This window comes from Hydra vulgaris, chromosome 04 (assembly GCF_038396675.1).
Source record: "Hydra vulgaris chromosome 04, alternate assembly HydraT2T_AEP".
NCBI lineage: Eukaryota > Metazoa > Cnidaria > Hydrozoa > Anthoathecata > Hydridae > Hydra > Hydra vulgaris.
Genome location: NC_088923.1, coordinates 30681356 through 30702574, shown reverse-complemented (window position 1 = coordinate 30702574; position 21219 = coordinate 30681356). Strand labels below are relative to the sequence as shown.

The 21219-nt window shown below is 26.7% G+C and overlaps 1 protein-coding gene across 1 annotated transcript in view; it reads left to right on the top strand.

Moving 5' to 3' along the window:
• LOC100207412 (WD repeat and FYVE domain-containing protein 3) overlaps nucleotides 1-21219 on the top strand; it is a 226494-nt gene continuing 205275 nt past the window's right edge. Inside the window, exons 1-2 of the mRNA XM_065796046.1 lie at nucleotides 1-844; nucleotides 13938-14347. Of these exons, the coding sequence (XP_065652118.1) occupies nucleotides 91-844; nucleotides 13938-14347 (1164 nt within the window). The 5' untranslated portion in view covers nucleotides 1-90. The remainder of the gene's footprint in view (nucleotides 845-13937; nucleotides 14348-21219) is intronic.

The window sequence follows — 21219 nt, the reverse complement described above, 5'->3', positions numbered from 1 at the left end:
AGCTTTCTTATTTTTTAGAACCAACTACAATCCTCAGTTAAAAAAAAAAATCAACTCATTTTTAATTTTTTGGGAAATGTGTTGTTTATAATGAACTTTTTCAAAAATATTGTTATTCGTAAAGCCCGACCAAATGAAGAAACCACAGCTATACAAAAAGATCAAGGTTTATGCATTCAGCATTTAAGAAAATTATTTTTGGAGTTTCTCCACCCAACAGGGCCTATTAGTGTAGAGCAACAAGAACTTAAACAGTATCAGATGCTCCCTGTTTTCATCAAAGCTTTTAGTGACCTTCCTAAACCTAATAATTTTTCTGATAAATTTGGAGATGTTTTACAATTTGCTGGGCACACTTCAAAGCTTATTGTTTCTGAAGTTCAACGTCGGGCTGCAAACAAAAGCAATTTACAAGCAAGCAAAGATATAATTGTTTTTCTGTGCAGAAATAATGATGAGTCTGAAAACAAAGGTTGGAATTTACTTCAGACATTGTTGATCCTTTCTGATGGAGAGCTTGCCATTATTGAATGTATGGTAGCAGCAACCTTGCAGTCAACTCTTGTTAAATGCCTCAAATTGTTTTTCTTTTTACCATTTAATTTTGGTTCATATGAAAAATTTGTAGAAGTGCAAAAACTACTGGTTCCTATTCTTGTTAAATTATGCAGTTATCCGATCACAGCAAAAGAGTTAGTTCGAACTGATGACATGGCCACATTGTTTGAAACGCTGACTAGTAGTTGCAAAAGTGAGCATATGATATGGAGAAGTGGAATATCTGAAGTTTTGGCTTCAATCACACGTCATTGCTTTACAAATGGTGTTATAAGTTATATCAATGGTATGGATCTTTATTTGTTGTTTGCTTATTAAAAATTTAATGAGGTTCTTGTTTTAAATTAAACTAATAGTATTAAATACTAATATTAAAAATAGTATTAATACTATTATTAAAAATATAATTTTTAAACCAATAATGTATATTGTAAGTAAATCAAATGGACTACTGGCAATCATTTTCCATTTTTAATTTAAAATCAAAACACATTATCAAATGACCCTTGAATATATTTCCTAAAACATATTTACTAACCTGCTGAGTTATGAAAAATTTAAAAGTTTTCAGCAGGTTCATTTGTTGTTTGAAGTTTTGATTTTCAAAAGGTTGATATTTGGTATATGAGGTTGGTATTTGGTATTTATTAGAATGTATGCTCAATGATATCTCTTAAATTGAGATTATTGAACTTTTGGATCAACCTATCCTTGGAAAACTAAAATCATCAGTTATGATAAAATCTTTGAAACCTTTTAATATATTGTTAATATATCCTCCACTATTTTAAATACTTTTTTAATTTCTGTCATATCTGTGAAATCATATGATCTCTAAATACACTCAATTATTTTTCTGTATAAGATGTTAAAATCATTTTTACGAAAGACTTTTTACAAGACTTTTTTTATAAAAGAAAAATCTTAATGATAAGTTGAAAAAAAAAAAAAAGAATTAAAAAAAGATTTGTTTTTTAAGTTTATTTTATAAACCTAATATTTTTTTAAAATCTCATTTTAATCTAATTTTTTAATTTATATTTTAATTTTCACTTCAGTTTAATTTGGATTTTCAGCACCTTTTTAAAACGTGCCATTTTTAACATATGCAAAAAAATCGTGGCCAAGTTATCAACAAAAAAATTATATGCATGGTCAAATAAGAGGTGCGATTGCACATGTCTCCTCAGAAGGCCTAATTATGGCAGTTGCCAAATTGGCTAGTCAATAACTAGCTTTTATTAGTAAGTGACTGGGGTTGATATTTGAGGGGAGTCGGATTTGATAAAATATAGCCTGAGCCGGGGCCGGATTTGTGACCGGCGCTGCATAAACATTTATATATCCTAAAGTATAATTTTTTTATTCAAAGTTCATGTTATATTTTGTATATATATGCATATATAAACATCATTATAATCAACATGATCATCATAATCATCATAATCATCATAATTATCATCATTATCATCATCATCATCATCATGATTGTCATCATCACGATTATTTTCATCATCATGATTATCATCATCATCATCATTATCATGATAATCATCATTAACAGCATAAAAAAGGAAAGCTAAAGCCTGCCAATGATGATGATCATCACCATGATGATCATAATCATCATCATCATCATCATGATCATCATTATCATAATCATCATCAACATGATCATGATCATCATCAGGCTTTAGCCTTCCTCTTTTATGCTGTTTTTTTAGCACAAACAATCCGTAGCTTTTTTTTTTCTTAACTATAGCGCATTCATACAATATGTAAGGCACTCTCTTTAAATTTTCTTACTTCAACCACTACCATTTTCTACAGAAACTACTACCTCTCTACATGCTGATACCTAAGTTACTAATCTTTTCTAACAAACGTTGTTCGTTACAATGTTTTTCAAATCTGTATAAGATTATGCTTCTTTTTCTTGTCTTGCTAGAGTCACACCACACATATATCTGATTATCTTCTCTTTCGGCAAATACTACACCATATAAAGACCAAAATTTATATAACAATGAAAGGATGTTGTATGCCAGCATCTAAATAAATAGCAAACAGATATGCTTATATCCATATTATGTATGCAAAAAGTGCATCTTGGAAGCTTTTTTTTCTTCTGGAATAAAAGTTTGGAAGCTTTTATTACTTTTCTTCAATTTTAAGTCATGCCCCATTCTACTCCACATTTTTCAACATTAATCATTTTTTTCATTTTTTTTACAAGAACATCTTTCTTAAGAACAAGTGTCCTTTTAGGTAATCCTGCAGTTAAGCGGCCTAAAATAATTTTTTTTTTCGCTTGTTGCGCTTTCGTGTGAAGACTTGCTCAAAGTAGTGACTTTTTAATATAAACAAAAGGAATATTTATTGGCTTCAGTACATACATCGACTATCTTATAGCCTGCTGCTACAAGGGAGTGCTGCTACATCAACTATCTTATAGCCTGTTGCTACAAGGAAGTGCTGCTACATCGACTGAAGGTTTGGCATGGGGCAGCATCTTTTTTATTATTATTATTATTTTACTTAATATTTCTAATGTCTAAAAAGCATCCTCTGACGAGAGCGCAACGAGCGAAAAAATAAAATTATTTTAGGCCGCTTAACTGCAGGATTAACTCCTTTTATAATTACAAGAAGTCAATGTAAAAAAGTCCTGTCTTCTGTTAAGCTCTGTTATTCTCAGTTTACTAAATCTTGTATCTTATCTCAGATGATAGGTTCTAGAGATTTTTTGTTAGACTTCAAGAGTGTCATTTACTAAAGTAAGTCTAACATTTAATCTCTAATTCATGGGTCTGATCTTTTTACTTCTCCCTAGAATAAAGCAGAGTTATTTGCAAAGAAATCTTACTCTAATTTGACTCTTGAATATAATTGCCATACTCTTCCTGGCAGTTAAACAGATTGTTAAATATCAAAATCACTCTGGCTTCCAATACTAAATTTAATTCTTTATTAAACACTTCTACAGTTAGTGCTCCAGACAAGAATTCAAGATAGTTTTAAAGAAGTGATCTGTTGAACTCTCTTCAATTTTTGCAAAAACTTTTAAAAAGTGCTAAATAAGTAGTTGCAATTTTTCAAAACTCTAGAAAACACTCCAACTATCTCCAACTATCCTACGATTAGTCTTCACTCTGTTATTAGTGTCTTTATATAAAGGTTTTGAGGTTATTAAATTATTTCTTTCTAACTGCAGTATTAAAGTTATTCTTGAAGGCCTTTCCTCTTCTTTATTTCAAGTAACTTTAAGGGTACCACAAAGTTCTATCTTTGCTCCTGTATTGTTTCTTATCTACAATAACGATCTGCATGAAATCTAAAGTGGCTCTATTTGCTGTCGACTCAACTTAATACTCTTGTTTTGACAAAAAATCCTCATTTTTTAATTGCTTAGAACACGCAGTCAATTTTAAATTTAATCTCTCTTCTGTAACAGCCTTAGGCTTGCAGTGGCTTATGGATTTTAATTCTGGACTCAAAATCCACAATTTTTGTTAGACAAAAAAACTCATTTACTGCAAAAAAATATTCCAATATTGTTGGCATTCCTATATTGATGAATAACAACCCTCTTACTCTCAGGCTAAGTCTAAAACCACATTGTAAATGTAATTAGACCCGCTTTATCTGCCAAGCTTGAGCCACTCTTCCATTGTTCGAAGGTTGCATTTCTTTTTTTTTTTTTGTACAAATACAATCATGGTCAATACTTAAACGAGCTATCATCTCTATAACAATAAATCAAAACTCATTCTTGCTTGGCTATTTATACAACAAGTTGAATCCTTTTACTGATCTGTCCCTTCATGCTATAAAAACTTTTATTAATCCAGTTTTTTTCCTTGAACATCAAAAGAAGCTTATAACCATGTAAATATAATTATAAAGCTTATACCCATCTTCATGTTTTCCTTTTTTATACAACTTACAACTTTTTAAGTCTTCATTTTTACGTTTCATAGTATTTTAACTCATTCTCTATTTTAAAGTAACTTATAACTTAATAGTGTTAATAGTTGCTTGCAATCTTGTTGGAAGTAAATTAGAGTTTAAAAATATATAAATGTATGTCAGTATTTAATAAATAGTAAATGTAGGCATAAAATTATAATATATTAAGTATTATAAATTTTTTTCTAGCCCTAGCTGTCAACTCTTGCTATATCTTATAATAATATACAGTTATTCATAATTTTTAAAAGTGTTTCAGAGATATCATTGAGTTCATAGCCTTAATCATAGAGACTGACATTATCCTATTTAGGAAAGTGGTTGATTTTGATCACTGTTTTATTATTTTTTATAAAAAAATTATATATACCAATTTTTAAAAAATCATGATTAAAATCATTAAGTCTATCTTATTTAAGTTAATTGATCATAATTTTTGCATAGATGCTTTAAATGCAAAGGATAATTACCATTTTAATGGGGTCTTGTCGACGACACCCTTTAACGCAAATTTTTGAAAACTTTATTTTGCAGCAATTTTATTGATTATAACTAAGTTTTACAAATTCTTGGTAACATTTTTTTTATTGCAAAGTTTATTCCCATAGTTTAGAAATAACAGAAAAAACTGAATATAATAAAAAATATAGTGAGAAAAAGTGAGCAAATAAACGTGTATTTCTGCAGAAGATGGTATAGCAAATATTTTAAGCTTTTCTGAGAATTCTGATAATGAAAGCAATAATTTGGTTAAATTGGATGGAGAATCAGGTATACAAAATTTGAATAAATCCTTTATTTATGTAAAGAAGCCTTTTAGTTTTAAAATTAGCATCTATAAGCTAGATTTTGAAGATGAATCTAATAACAACTGCGACACTGAAGGCGATGAGGATGTTGAGAGCAAGAGACCAAACAAGAATCCAAAGTAATTATGAACTTACAAAAAAAAAAGTTCATTCAATCGTTCATTTGCATATAATATAAGCACAAGTTTCATCATTACCAGTTTAAGCGGATTAGAGGTTATCTGCTAATTTTTTTCAAATTTTCTACAGGTAGTGTTCTATCTGTGACTTTCTAGTAATCAAAAAATCAGTAATGCTTAAGGTGGTTCACACCCCCACTTTTTGTCAAAAATCCAAAAATGTTTTTTGGGCTTTTTTCCATGTAAAACATTATAATAAAGTAGAATATTATATCACTAAAATTCAAATAACAAACAAACATTAAACGAGTTAGTAAAAATTCATTTCATGTAAATCTTTGAAAAAAAAGAAGCAGCATAACAACGGTTTTTTGAGATTAAAGCAGCTGTCATTTCAAGCTGGAAATTTTGCATAATCAAGGTGTAAGAAGTAATATTTAAGGTGATCCTCCACTCATAAAAACTTTTTTTTAGGCTTATTTTATTCCTTTATCACTCGTGAATTGTCTCTAAAAATTTGGATTGAAAACAAACTCTATAAAAAAATATATTAGCAGTTATATTTAGGTACCTAAAAAATCTGTCCTTAGAAACCCCCTTAGCAACCACATTTTGAGTTATTTTTATGTTAATAACTAGTCAAATATCTTTTTTGTTGGTAAAAGTTGATGTGAATTTATAACCTTGTTTTGGTTATCCACAGCTTAAAGTCATAAGTTATAAAAACAGCCTGCAAAAGTTGTTCCAAAATGTAAAAAGAGCTATCAGTTTTAAGACTTTTTGGATATTTCTTTATATTGCAGGCCTTGTTTTAAATAAAAAATGCTTAATGCATTAGCTTAATGCAAATTTGACATCATAAAATTATATTTTTTAGTTCAATTTAATAATTAACTCAAATAACTAAAACAATGTATAAACGTTGTAAATGTAGATATATGAATAGTTTCTTATGTTTTTAATTGTTATTCAAATATTAATTTTAATTAATATTAATATTTAGTAAAATATATATATATATATTTTTTATTATTTCTGAAATTAGTTTTTGAATAATTATTGTTATTGAAAAAAAAAACAAGTTATGATTTTTTATTTTTAAAAATTTCTGGAGTAAACAAAAAATATTAACATATTGATAAACAAAAACCATTGTTAATTATTTAAACTGCCATTTTGTTTTGACTAGCAAAGAATAATTTAAATTTTTAAGTATTTTTCAAATTAGCATTTTCGCTTGCATTTATATAAAAATATAAAAAAGTTTAATGTCTGTTTTGAGCATATTTTTGATGCGTGGTTAGAATGTGTTTGCCAGAAATTTAATGCATAAATGTTTTACGTTATCGTAAAAATGTTTTACTTTTAAACAAATCACAAAGAAACACAGAGCTATAGAGAAAAATCCTTTTTAACGATTACATTTTTTTTTTTTTTTTTTTGAATTTTATTAAATATAAAAGTCTTAATTATGCAAACTCTTTTGTTAATTATTTTTAAAACAAAATTTTTTTAAAATACTTCTACGCAATATTTTAGTTGTGCAAACTTAAAAATATACTCAACTAAAACACTATAAGTATATTTAATAATTTGATTCATATCTGTTTATAATAAACATTCCTTAAAATTTGTTCATTAAAAATTAAGTTCCTTAACTTATAAACAGAGTGTTTTCATTCTACGTATAATTACAAAACTCTTTTTTATTGTTTGCAAGCAATTTAATTTAGAGTAAAAAAATAAAAAAAAAGGAGAATAAATATGAGGTAATCTTTGTTAAGAAAAAATTTAATTTATTTATTAAACAATATTTATTTTTATTTATATACCAACTTAAATAAAATACTAAGTTAACAACTTAAATTAAATACTAGTCTTATTTTATATAGAAAAATACATGGTAAAGACTAAAGACATTAAACTATAACGCTTTATAACCTTAGTGTTAGGCTTCAGATGCTGACATCAATAGAGCGAGGTATTTCAAAAGTATGATCCATTAGCTTAAAAACATCTTTTTTCTTAAAAAACAAGAAAATAAATTTATAAATAACTTTTAAAAATTTAAACTTTGTAACAATCACAGAATATTTGAAAACACTTTAAAGGGCACAATTTAGATTTTTATTTTCCCCAGGAAGAGGGAAGATAAAAAGCTTAATTATCTTTTTCTTTCAAGTCTTTTCTTTTAAATTCTGCATACTACATTTTGTTTGATTGTGCAAGAACAAAATTTTTACTACAATAAAATTATAATTGTTGTAATTATCATAATTATATCTAACTTTTAGGACAAAAAACTAATTAATAATTTAAAAACTATGTAAAATAATTGTGTTTTCCACGAATTTCTAGAAATAAAGAATAGAAAAAGCAGAAATCAAAGTATTAGTAAATTTCTTTGGTATAAGAGTGGATTTGATTAGGGATTGTCCATAAATTATGCTAAGCTAAATTTCACTAATAAATAAAACAAAAGAAATCAAAAGTTTTTCCTCACAGAGCCTTAAATAAAAAATCAAAATAGGTTTCTAATAATAATATCTATAGAATTATAATATCTAAAATTTAGTTTAATGAAAACTGTCATGTAAAAGAGCTAAAGATTTCTGTTTTTAAAATAAACTTTGCGTTGCAAAGTTTATGGACAATCCCTGAATGTTTAAATTCTTGTGCAAACAATTTCTAAAAAGATATTAAATATATTACAAGAATAACAACATTTATCTTGTTATAGGTTTTAAAGGCTACTCTTGCAACTATATAACTAAAGAAAAAACAAAGTTGCTTTAACATTTAAAACTTAATTGAGCTAGCACACCCTGCGCATTTGTTTGCATTTAATTCAGCGGTCAGGAAGCAGTCTGTGGTCAGCGAATTTAAGAAACTTTAATAATTTTTTAACTAACTTTATTAGATAGTTTTAAAGTCAAATAAATTGACTTTAGTAACATTTAAGCTAAACTGTTGTAAATATGGTAAAACAATTTAATGTCTTTTAATTTTATTATAAGCATCATTATCTTTTGAAGAAATAAAAGATAACAATGTTGGAGTATGATTAAAAGTTTTCGTCAGACATATTACTTAAATGCACATAAAAATAATACAAGAGAAAAAGAATAAATTTTTTTATTAATTCTTTATATTTATGAAGATAACAACTGATGCAATAATATCATATCTGTTGTAAATGTAACTTAAACTTTTTGAAATCATATTATAACTGTTTAAAAATATACGATCTATAATTTTAAAACTATATTCATAAATAAAAAAAAGGAAATAAATAAATTCTCATTTAAAAATTACTTGCAAATAATAATTTCCACATCTAAACTTTGTTGATAGAGTACTTTAACACAACCATCTCTAGATTAGATTTTGTCCTGAGTAAAACAAGAAATCTTGTGAGTGATAATCTAAACTTTACTCTTTATGAGTAAAGTCTTTTAATACTATAAAACAAAAAGAATAAACTAAATAGTCATATACTTAAGAAATAAAAATTATAACTTTTATGTCAATTTAAAAGTGACTTAAACCACTCTGATTCTAACCAGTATATTAATAACCAATTATTATTAGCATATAGTATATTATTGATAATATTATTATAAGCTGGTTAAAATTGTAATGTTTTAGGTGAAATTTTAAGTAGAAGTTGGCTTACACCACTTAGATTCTAGCTATCTAGAATCAGAGTGGTTTAAATAAACTTTTACTCAATTATTGAGTAGAAATCTATACACATCACTTTGATTCTAGCCAGCTCATACCCTTTAGGTATATCACAAATTGGTTTGTAAAGTTGGATAAATTTTAAATTTGATTGTACTCAAAAAAGTATATACTCTCTTATGTTAATTGCTTTTTTTGTCTTAATTTTGTAAATAGAAATTAAGTAGAAGAACTTTACAACTTTAAATACATGTGTAATTGTATAGGCTACTGATATATATTAGATTTCCATAAATTTACTTCCTAAAAATACAATTTTATTTTAATACTAATATATTTTACTTCACTCACCAAACAAATTTTTCTCTGCCCAACTAACTTCTAATGAAAATTTTTTTGTGCCGGCTGACGGCGTAACCACTTAATAAAAAAAAATAAAATTATTCTAGTTGCAAAGCCGAAAACTGAGTTGCAATAGTGAACAAAAAAGTTGCAATAGCGAACAAAAAAGTTGCAATAGCGAAGAAAAAAGTTGCAATAGCGAACAAAAAAGTTGCAATAACGAACAAGAGATGCTTTACCAAACAAACGTGTTGCGATACAGAATATTTTAGTTGCATTACCGCACATCCATATCATCATCATCATCATCATCATCATCATCATCATCATCATCATCATCATCATCATCATCATCATCATCATCATCATCATCATCATCATCATCATCATCATCATCATCATCATCATCATTATCATCATCATTATCATTATCATTATCGTATGATGTTTCTCTTCCATAAAAAATCTCTCAAAGTTTTCTTATTTCTATCTCTTCCATTTTCTCCTAAAACTGCTACCTCTCTTCATGCTAATATCCTAACCACTTTAATCTTCTCTGACAAATGTTGTTTGAACGTTTTCTAATCTCCGTCTAAGATTATGGCTCCTTTTCTGGTTTAGTTAGTCATACCAACATCCACTGATCATTATCTACTTTTTCAGCAAATATTGCACCATATAAATAATAAAATTTATACAAATTTTTAAATGTCAGCATTTAAATTTTTATCCATATATATTCATATATATTCATATTATGTATGCATAAATGCGCCTCTTACCTAACCTCCTGGATCTAAGCAGGCACGGAAGCTTATCTTCCTTCTCTTTGGTTTTAAATCAAGACTCATTTTACTCCATGTTTTTTATCTTCTGCCATATTAAACCATTATAATTTTTTTTCATTTTTTATAAGAAAGTCTCTATTGAGAACATATATATTTTTTATTATTGCAAGAAGTTAATGTAAAAAGGTCCTTTCTGATGCTAAGCTCTGCTATTCTCAGTTTACAAAATTTTGTATCTTATCTTAGATGTTAGATTCTAGAGACTTTTAGAAAATATTTAAAAGTGTCATTAACTAAAGTAAATCTAATATTCCATCTCTAATTCATGGATCTGATCTTATTGCTTCTTCGCAGAATAAGGCAGTTGTTTGCAAATAATCTTTCCTCTAATTTGATTCTAGTATTAGTTCCTTTATATAAAAGCTTCAAAATTATTAACTCATTTCTAACCGCAGTATTAAAGTCATTCTTGAAGACCTACACTCTTTTTCATTACCTGTAACTTTAGGAGTACTGCAAGGATCTTGGCTCCTTAGTAACTTTAAGGGCAAGGATCTTGGCTCCTTAGTAACTTTATGCGCAAGGATCTTTGCTCCTTAGTAACTTTATGGGCAAGGATCTTGGCTCCTAAGTAACTTTAGGAGCAAGGATCCTTGCTCTTGTTTCTTATCTACAATCATACTAACAATTTTACATCTAAAGATCTATTACGCTCTATTTACTGACAACTCAACTTTATACTTATGTCTTGAAAAAAAGTCTTCTTTTTTAAAATGTTTAAAACAAGCAGCCAATCTTAATCTGATCTCTCTTATGTAACAGCTTGAGACTTGCAGTGGCTTGTGGATTTGAGTTCCAACAAAACTCAATTATTTACTGCAAACAGATATCCCAATATTGTTGACATTTTATATTGGCGAATAATAGTGATGTACCGATAACACTTTTTTGGCAGATGCCGATGGATAGGAAAAGGCCAATACCGATGCCGATACCGATGAATTAAATAATTATTAAAGTTTTGAAGATATAAAGCCATAGAGCTTTAAATCGGGTAAATTTTTTCATGTAATCTATACTGGTAAACAAATACTTGGAGCCAAATAAATAAACTTGCCTGTAAACAAAGTCAAAATAAACAATTTTTCTAAAAATTCTAAGCGATGCATAAAGTTTAGATTATTTATTATTTAATAATTATCAAAATGCAGGATAAAAGTATTAAAATGCCATCGGTAATGCATATCGGTAAATTAATAAAAAAAAGCCGATGCCGATACCGATTCCGATTGTACAAAAAGTGGCCGATTAAGTCGATGCCGATGCCGATTAATCGGTACATCACTAGCAAATAACAACTCTCTTACAAGGCAAGGTCCAAAAAGACGTTTTAAATGTAGTTGGACCTCTTTTATCTGCCAAGCTAAAGCTACTTTCATTGTTGTAAGGTTGCATCTCTTTCTTTTTTCTACAAATGCTATTGTTTGGTTGCTGCTCAAACAAGTTATTATCTTTAGTTTGATCAACAAAATCTTGTTTGGCTTGTCATTCAGCAAGTCACATACTTTTACTGTATCTGTTCCTTCATGCTATAAAAACTTTTATTCATATAAATTTTTCCTCACACATTAACTCACTCAAAACTCTCACCCATCTTCATGTTTTCCTGACTAATACAACCTAGAACTTCATTTAACTGTTTACTTTTTTCAAACCCTGTCCTTTGTTTTCTAGTAATTCATAAGTTATTAGTGGTTGCTTGCAACCTTGTCAGAAGCGAATTAGTTTAAAAATATATAAACATACCAGTGTTTAACAAATAGTAAATGTATGCATAAGTTTATAACATATAAAGTTAAATTATAAATATTTTCTAAACCCTGGCTATCAACCCCTGGTAAATCTTATAATTTTGCTGGGGTCAAGATTGTAAAAAGTCTTATTTTCATAGATTTATTTGTTTAGATAGTTAAAGAATTTGTATAGATTTATTTTGATGTTTTATTAGGATTTTAATTTGAGTACTATGAATTTTTCTGCCTTGTTTAACAGCCATACCTTGGCAGAAATTGTATATGACTTGTCAAGTATTTATCAATTTTTCATATCAGGCCTTGTTAAGAAGCGTTACTCAGCTCTCATTTTACATATGAAATGCATTCAGAATGTTTATGTTAGCAAAAACTTTTTTATTTTGGAATATTGAATTTAGAAAATATTAAGTCGTAAAAAAAGCATTTTACTGCAACTTAATTTTTTATAACCTATTTTAAAAATTTTTTAATTTAATTTAATCTTTTTTAATTTTAATTTTTTATTTTAATTTTTTATCATTATTAACTCCTTTAGTTTTCTTTTTTTTTTTTCTTACTATTTTTATAGAAACTTTATTGTTTTTGTCATTAATATTTATTACTTTCATTACTGCTGTTTTTATTATTACTATTATTATTACAATTATTATAAATACTATTATTTTTGTTGTTGTTGTTATTACTATTATTATTTTTTGAATTAATATTTTTAATAAAATGTTGGTGTCACTCCTTTGATCAGGGTTCTGCATGGGTGACTCCTTCCTCAATCAATTATTTATATTTATTCTTAATAATTATATTTTAATTTTTTTATTTATAATATTATAGATATTTTTCTTCTTCTTATTATTATCATTGTTGTTGTTGTTATTATTATTATTATTATTATTATTATTATTACTATTATTATTATTAATAACATATTATTGTAATTATATTGTAAATTTTGAGGAAAATAAATATCTTGTTGCTGTTTGTTGTTGTTGTGACTATTTTGAATAATTTTGAGAACCCATATCAGACCTTTCCATAAGATGCGTGCTGTCGCACTGCTTATATGATATACGCATATAATACTTTGTTTTGATAACTTGACAAGGACTCTTTGCAAGTTTTGACAATTTTGACAATTAGCGCTTTTAAAAAATGCGCTAAAGAAAACAAAGCAAACGTAAATGTGATTTTTAATTTAATCGATTCCATTATTACAATTAAACCATTACTAAATTTCCTGACTACTTTATTGCAATGTATTAAAAGGTGACCATTGAACAAAATATTTAGATATGAGTTTCAGGCAAATTGAGTACATAAGCTCAAAAATCATAACAATCAGTTTTATTGTGGAAGTTTCTATGAAAAAAGATATAACTCTAAATAAATTAGAGTAGTCTCCAGATTTGAATGTTTATTAAAATACTCAAATGGTAGCTCAATTTTTTCAATGCCAAAATAAATACTTGTGTAGGAATGCTATTTGGCAAATGTCCAACATTTTCACATTATTTTCAGCTATTTTTATATCTAAAGAAAATTTATTGGCACTCCATAAATAATGATTTTTTATCTCTCCATTTTTAACTCTTTTTTGGCTTAGTTTGTTTTCCTGATTTTTTTAATTAAATCATTGGTGTTTGTTTACTTGGTTAACTAGTTTGTGCAAAGGCAATTTTTAGTTGTTTTGTAAATTCTACATTTACTACTTGGCTCTAATTGTTAGGGTGTTCATACTTTTATTTTTCATTGTTGATTCCTATTTCTTATCAGTTACTAATTTTTTTTAACAAATCTGCAATGCTATACAGCATTTATAAATATTTTTCATTAAAACATTTATGTATTTTTTTTCAGATAAATCATGCATTGCTTTGAGTTTGGCGAACATTGAAGCAATATGTAACATTGATCCGTTGGCAGTTGTTGAAATGTTTGTTACTCTAATGTGTGTTTTAAAAGATTCTGCTGATGTTTCAAATGTTCTAATGGAAAATTTCTCAAAAGCGCATGGTTATAAATTTCTCAAAAGAGTTCTACTTAAATTTTCAGCCCAAAATGACGAGGCTTCTGAACAAGCTAGCCGCAACTTAGTTTTATTAGTTTCCTCATTAGTGATGACAGGCTATACACCTTTATTTCCATCAGCTGCAATTTCCACTCCATTCCAAAGAGGCGAGTATGTAATACCTAAACCAACATTAACAAGTGGTGTAAGTGTGAGGAATTTAGAAGCTTTTACTGTACTAATGCAAGTATTTTTAGAGGTATAAAATTGTTTATTTTTAAATAAAATTACTGTGCCAATTGTTTTTATACTCCTAATATATCTAATATTCACAAATGACTGCTAATTTATCTAATATTAACAGACGACTCCTAATTTATTTAATATTCACAGATGACTACTAATTTATCTAATACTCACAGATGACTACTATTTTATCTAATATTCACAGACTACTTTATTTCTTTTAATGATCATTATTAGGTTCAAAATCTAATAACTAATACATATAATTATTTTATTAAAAATCTTTTTATTTAATGCTTTCAACACCGTAAAATTGTTATATTCTAAAATAATTTCATAATTTAGTTATTAATGAAATCAGGGATGCGGAGTCCCAAAAGGACTCCGGCTTTAAATCTCTACTTTTTCCAAGTCTGTAGTGTCCAGAAGCTCTAAACATGATTGTTGACTTATGATTTGCTATAAGAAAAAAGTTCATGAGATTTAATGACTTGAAACTTATTGTTTTTAAGCCCGGAGTCCCGGAGTCCTTGCCGCCATTATACCTAAGGACTCCGGGTTCAAAAAGCGATTGTTCCTCTAACCTAAAAGTCTTAATTCTTTTCAAATTAGTAGTCCATAAACTTATTTATATTTTCAGAGCTCCTGGATAACAAAAACTAGGATAAAGTAATCTTTTTGTGACTTTCAAATCCGGTGTCCTTTTTGGGACTGCATCCATGAATGAAATACAATTAGGACAATTGTATTAAATTTACAACTGATATTATTTATAATAAGCTTGTACATTAAAATATTTGATAAGTAATATCATACCATTATTGGTATTCCTTTTGTTTTAAAACCATTTTCAAAAAATAATTGGGTTTAAAAAATTATTCCTACTATAAATATATAATATTATAAACAGTATTATTTATAACATGATTAATTTATATTATGTGTTCTAATATATGTTGACAAATAAAATTCATTTGCACTTACAGAAATATTAATAAAACAATTCTTTTTTTGCAGTATTTAATTCTTAAAACAAAAATCTTTAATCAGATAATTTTCATTTATTCTAATAATTTTTTTTCCTCATTAAAAAAAAAAATGGATTAAGGATATTTTGAGATAAACATTTCTTACCACAAAAAAACATTTCTATATTAAAATAAAATGAAACAAAAGCAGACAATTTAATTTTATAAGACAATTTAAGCAGAAAATTTAATTTTTTTTTTAATATAAAATATTGTACAGTTTACTCTTTTTTTTATTTTATATCTTTTAAATTATATCTTTCTTTTAAATTTCTAATTTTTAAATTTTTTTATTTTATATCTTTTAAATTATATCTTTCTTTTAAATTTCTAAGATATCTCAAAATTTTTTTGCATTCCCTTGGACATTACTCATTTAGGCTAAAATCCTCTTGATATCTCAAACCTTGATCTCAAGTATTATGGTACCTAGTACAATATTTTTTGATCCATGGAGGAATTTTCTTGTTATCTTGAACTTTTTAACTTTTTTTAAGAAAGGTTTAAATAACATTTAGTTTTAAAATTTTTGAAAAGTATTCTTTTGAAATTTTTGAACATTTGATTTTAAAATTTAATTTTTCTAATAATTAAAAAAATGATTTATTGTTTTTATCAAGTGCAATATAAACAATAAATTGCTGCTTGTTAAACGAAAACTTACAAACAAATCTATTATAGAAAAATGGAAGGCAACAAAAGAAAAAGAGGTGTCTAAAAAGGAATTTTTTTTTTTCTTAGTTTTATTTCTGTAAGTGCAAATAAATTTTATTTTTTAATGTTGTATCTTAGATGGCACAAATAATATTAGATAATCATGTAAATAATACTGCATAGGCTTAGAGTAGTAGTAGTAGTAGTAGTAGTAGTAGTAGTAGTAGTAGTAGTAGTAGTAGTAGTAGTAGTAGTAGTAGTAGTAGTAGTAGTAGTAGTCGAAGTAGTAGCAGGGTTGGCAAAACCCCGCCCATTGGTTTTTTTGGTTAATTTTGGGTTTTATTGGGTAAATTTGGGTTTTATTTTTATTTTATACCTGTTAAATTTTTTTTTTTCATTTAATGATATTGAAAATTAGTATAATTTTCTACTTAAACTTTATTTAAAATATGTTCTACATTATGTTATTTAATAATTTATACAAAGAAGTTTTTAAATTATTTTGAAAAAGATTTTTAAACATAATTTAAAATTGTAATAGGAAAAAAAAATTTCACATTAAATCTATATGTATTGATTTATTTTAAACTCGTTTCTCTGTGCATTGGCCTTGTTTATAAAGGTTCGTGTTTCGGAAGAGTTAAAGAGTTGTGAGAGGGTTGTGACCACAATAAGTTAGCCTCCTCAAGTGTAGTGAGCCTTCTCAGCCTTGGGAGATGAACAATATGAAAGATTAAAAAATCTCAATCTATAAAAAGATTTGAATAAAAATTATGATAATGTATTTCCAGATAATGATTCAAATATTAGTAAATCTACTCTGATAGCTGTTATTGTTGGTTATAATAATTAATAATAATTAATAATAATAATTAATAATAATAGTTAATAATAATTTAGTTAATATAATAGTTGTAATGTTAATGTTGGTTATAATAGTTTATAAAGTTATAAAATATCTTTAAAAAAACCCAATAAAACCCAGATTGCCCAGGTCACATTGGGTTTTTTTAAGCAGGTTTTATTGGGTTTTATTAGGTGGGTATTTTTGGTTGGGTTTTTAATGCCAGGAAACTTGTTATTGTAGAATACAGCAAATAGGAGCAAAGATAGAACCTTGTTGTACTCTTAAAATTACTGAAAATGAAGAAGATTGTAGGCCTTCAAGAATGACTTTAATACTGTGGTTACAAAAAAAAGATTTAATAATTTGAAAACATTTATATAAAGAAACTAATAATAGAGAGAATACTAGTCATAGTTAGAGAGGTAAGAGTATTTTCTAGAGTTATTAAATACTGGAATGTTTAGAATATAATATAAGTACCGCATGTTTAGAACTTAGTAATAGTTTAGCGAGAATAGAATGAAAAAAACTTTTGTAAGATTATGATGGTAATATTGTCTGCACCACAAGCTGTAGAAAGTTTTTATTTGGAATTGGCTTTAGCATTAGAAGCCAGAGTGATTTGGATATATAACAATAGTTAAATCTGTTTAACTAGAATGGCAGGAAGAGTATGATCATACAATTCAAGAGTCAGATTAGAGGAAAAGTTCTTTGCAAATAACTATCCTTTATTCTGGGGAGAAGTATTAAGATCAGACCCATGAATTGGAGATGAATGCTAGACTTTAGTTATTGACACTGTTGAAGATTTTCCAAAAGTCTCTAGAACCCAACATCTGAGATAAGATATAAGATTTACTAAACTGAGAATAGCAGAGTTTAGCATCAGAAAGGATCTTTTTTCTTTGAATAATAAAAAGATATTTGTTCTCGACGGAGATTTTTTTGTTCTTGTAAGAAAGATGAAAAATAAATTTAAAAAAAGATGAAAAAATTATTACGGTTTAATAAAGTGAAAGAAGAAAGTGAAAACCATGGATTTAAAACCAAAAAGAAGAAAGGAAAGTTTTCATACCTGCTTGGATTCAGGAGGTTAGGTAAGAGGCGCATTTATGCACACATAATATGGATATATATGGATATAAACATTTTTGCTATTAATTTAGATGGCATACAAAATCATAACATATTTATATAAACTTTAGTATTTATATGGATGTGTGGCATGACTCCAACCAGACCAGAAAAGGAGCCATAATCTTAGACAGGAATTAGATACATAGTTATATTGTCCAGTATCTGTCAGAGAAGAATACTTCTGTCAGAGAAGAAGTGGTTTAGAGATCAACATGTAGAGAGGAAGCAGCTTCAGGATAAAATGGTGGAAGTAAAATTATAAAACTCAGAGAAAGTGCATTACATATGATATGAATGAGCTTTAGTTAAGGAAAGAAAATGCTCAAAATTGTTTTTGTTAGAGAAACAACATAAAAAGTAAAGGTTAAACCTTGATGGTTGTTAGTTAAATGATGATTATGATGTTGATGATGACTATGATGATTAGGTGATCATGATGGTGTTTAAATATAAATGTTTATATATAAATATACATGTTTATCAATAAATATACATGTTTATATATAAATATACATTTTTATATATAAATATACATGTTTATATATATATATATATATATATATATATATATATATATATATATATATATATATATATATATATATATGGCTTCTTATGCTAAAGCCAATTCCAAAACCTTGATGGTGGTTGGTTAAATGATGATTATGATGTTGATGATGACTATGATGATTAGTTGATCATGATGGTGTTTAAATATAAATGTTTATATATAAATATACATGTTTATCAATAAATATACATGTTTATATATAAATATACATGTTTATATATATATATATATATATATATATATATATATATATATATATATATATATATATATATATACATGTATATATATGTATATATATATATATATATATATATATATATATATATATAATATATATATATATATATATAGATCTATAGTTTGTTGGCTTTAGGAAGAGCGGAAGGAAAAAAGTGATTCTTACGCCAACACATACGTCACTTTTAATTACTTTTGACTTTCGTCCAAATTTTTGTGTTGGACGAAAGTCAAAACCATTAATTTAATTACAAATTAATTGTTATATAAAAAAACCACAAAAACGCAAATTTAATTGACCATAATGTTTTTAAAAACATTCTGAATGTTTTTAAACATTCTGGTCAATTAAATTTGCGTTTTTGTGGTTTTTTTATATATCAATTAATTTGTTTAATTACAAATTAATTGTTATATAAAAAAACCACAAAAATGCAAATTTAATTGACCAGAATGTTTTTAAAAACATTCTGAATGTTTTTAAAAACATTCTGAATGTTTTTAAAAACATTCTGAATGTTTTTAAAAACATTCTGAATGTTTTTAAAACATTCTGAATGTTTTTAACAATATAAACAATGTTTTTATTTTTATTTTTTTTAATAAAATGTTTTTATTTTTATTTTTTTTTAATAAAATGTTTTTATTTTTATTACTGTAAATCATGCGCGGAGTGTTGCTACATAGACTATCTTATAGCCTGACTCGCAAGGGAGTGCTGCTACATCGACTGACAAATAGCCTGACTTGCAAGGGAGTGCTGCTACATCGACTGACAAATAGCCTGACCCGCAAGGGAGTGCTGCTACATCGACTGAAGGTTTGGTTGGGGCAGGCAGTCTATCATTATTAAAAAAAAAAAATTCCCGTCTTGCATTTTAATTTTTACTTTTTGTCAACAAAATATGGAAAAAACTTTCGGACAACATCTAAGGGTTCTATATATATATATGTATATATATATATATATATATAGACTTGCATATATAAAGAAAATATAAAATGATTTTTCAATTAAAAAATATACTTTAGGATGTATCAATGCAGCCTTGGTCATAAACCTGGCTCTGGCTATTTTTTATTAAACCCGGCTTTAGTCAAATTTTAACCCTGGTCACTTGCTTCTTATCACTGCCCCAACCCAAACTCGTATCAATGTAGCATAAACTCCTTAGCATGTTTCTCTAATTTGGTCCATGTATGTATTCAAACCCTCACAACTCCCCGAATCAGTGTAACATCAGTTGGCCAATCTAAATGTAATTTTATATTTGTATATATACATATATATGAGTATTAAGATCAGCATGTTGGAGTAAAAATTCTCACAACCCAAACCCTTAGCTGATATTGTGGCACTCCCTTGCATGTTTCCTAGATAATTAGTCAATGTATCTACTGAAGCTTTCGCAGGACTCTATTTCAGTATGACATCAGATTGCTTAGCTAAGTGCACAGTACTATTTGTATGTGTTTATCTAGATATATTTATATATATATATATATATATATATATATATATATATATGTATATATATATATATATATATATATATATATATATATATATATATATATATATATATATATATATATATATATATATATATATATATATATATATATATATACATTTATATTATATATATATATATATAATTTTATTTTGGAAAAAGGTATTAAAAAAAGAAAAACATTTTTAGAAAGAATTTTTATTGTATTTTATATTTATTATAAAAGAATTTATAATTTTTTTACAAAATAATGTTAAAAAATTAAAAAACTGACTAGTAAAAAATATTAATGGGAAAAAAAATTGGACAAAATTTTAAGACCAGTTTCAAAAATATTTCAAAAAGCAACAAAAAAATAATCTAGAAACGTGTTCCTCCATTTGTTTTCAAGCACTCTTGTACTCGTTCTGGCATTGAATTCATTAAAGTTTTGATTACTTCATCAGGCACATTTTTCAAATGATAAGAGATAGAAGATTTCACTTTTCCAAATTGTAAAGTTGTTCTTTACCAAGCTTGTGATCAAGCCACGACCATAAATTCTCTATTGGATTCAAGTCTGGACTATTGGCAGGCCATGGAAGCACTTGAATTTTATTAGAATTGAGCCAATCGCTAACAACATGCGCTTTATGACACGGCGCATTATCTTGCTGGAAAATAAATCCATCTTGCAACTGCCATAAATCAATGCTAGGAATAAGCGAGTTTTCCAAAATTTCAATGTATCTTTCTTTGTTAAGTCTACCATCGAATAAATGAAAAACGCTAACTCCACAGGCACTCATACAGGCCCAAATGCCTATTGAACCACTTCCTTGTTTTGTTTGTTTCAAAATGCATGATTCATCGAACCGTTCGCTTGGAAGTCTACGCAACATTACATGACCT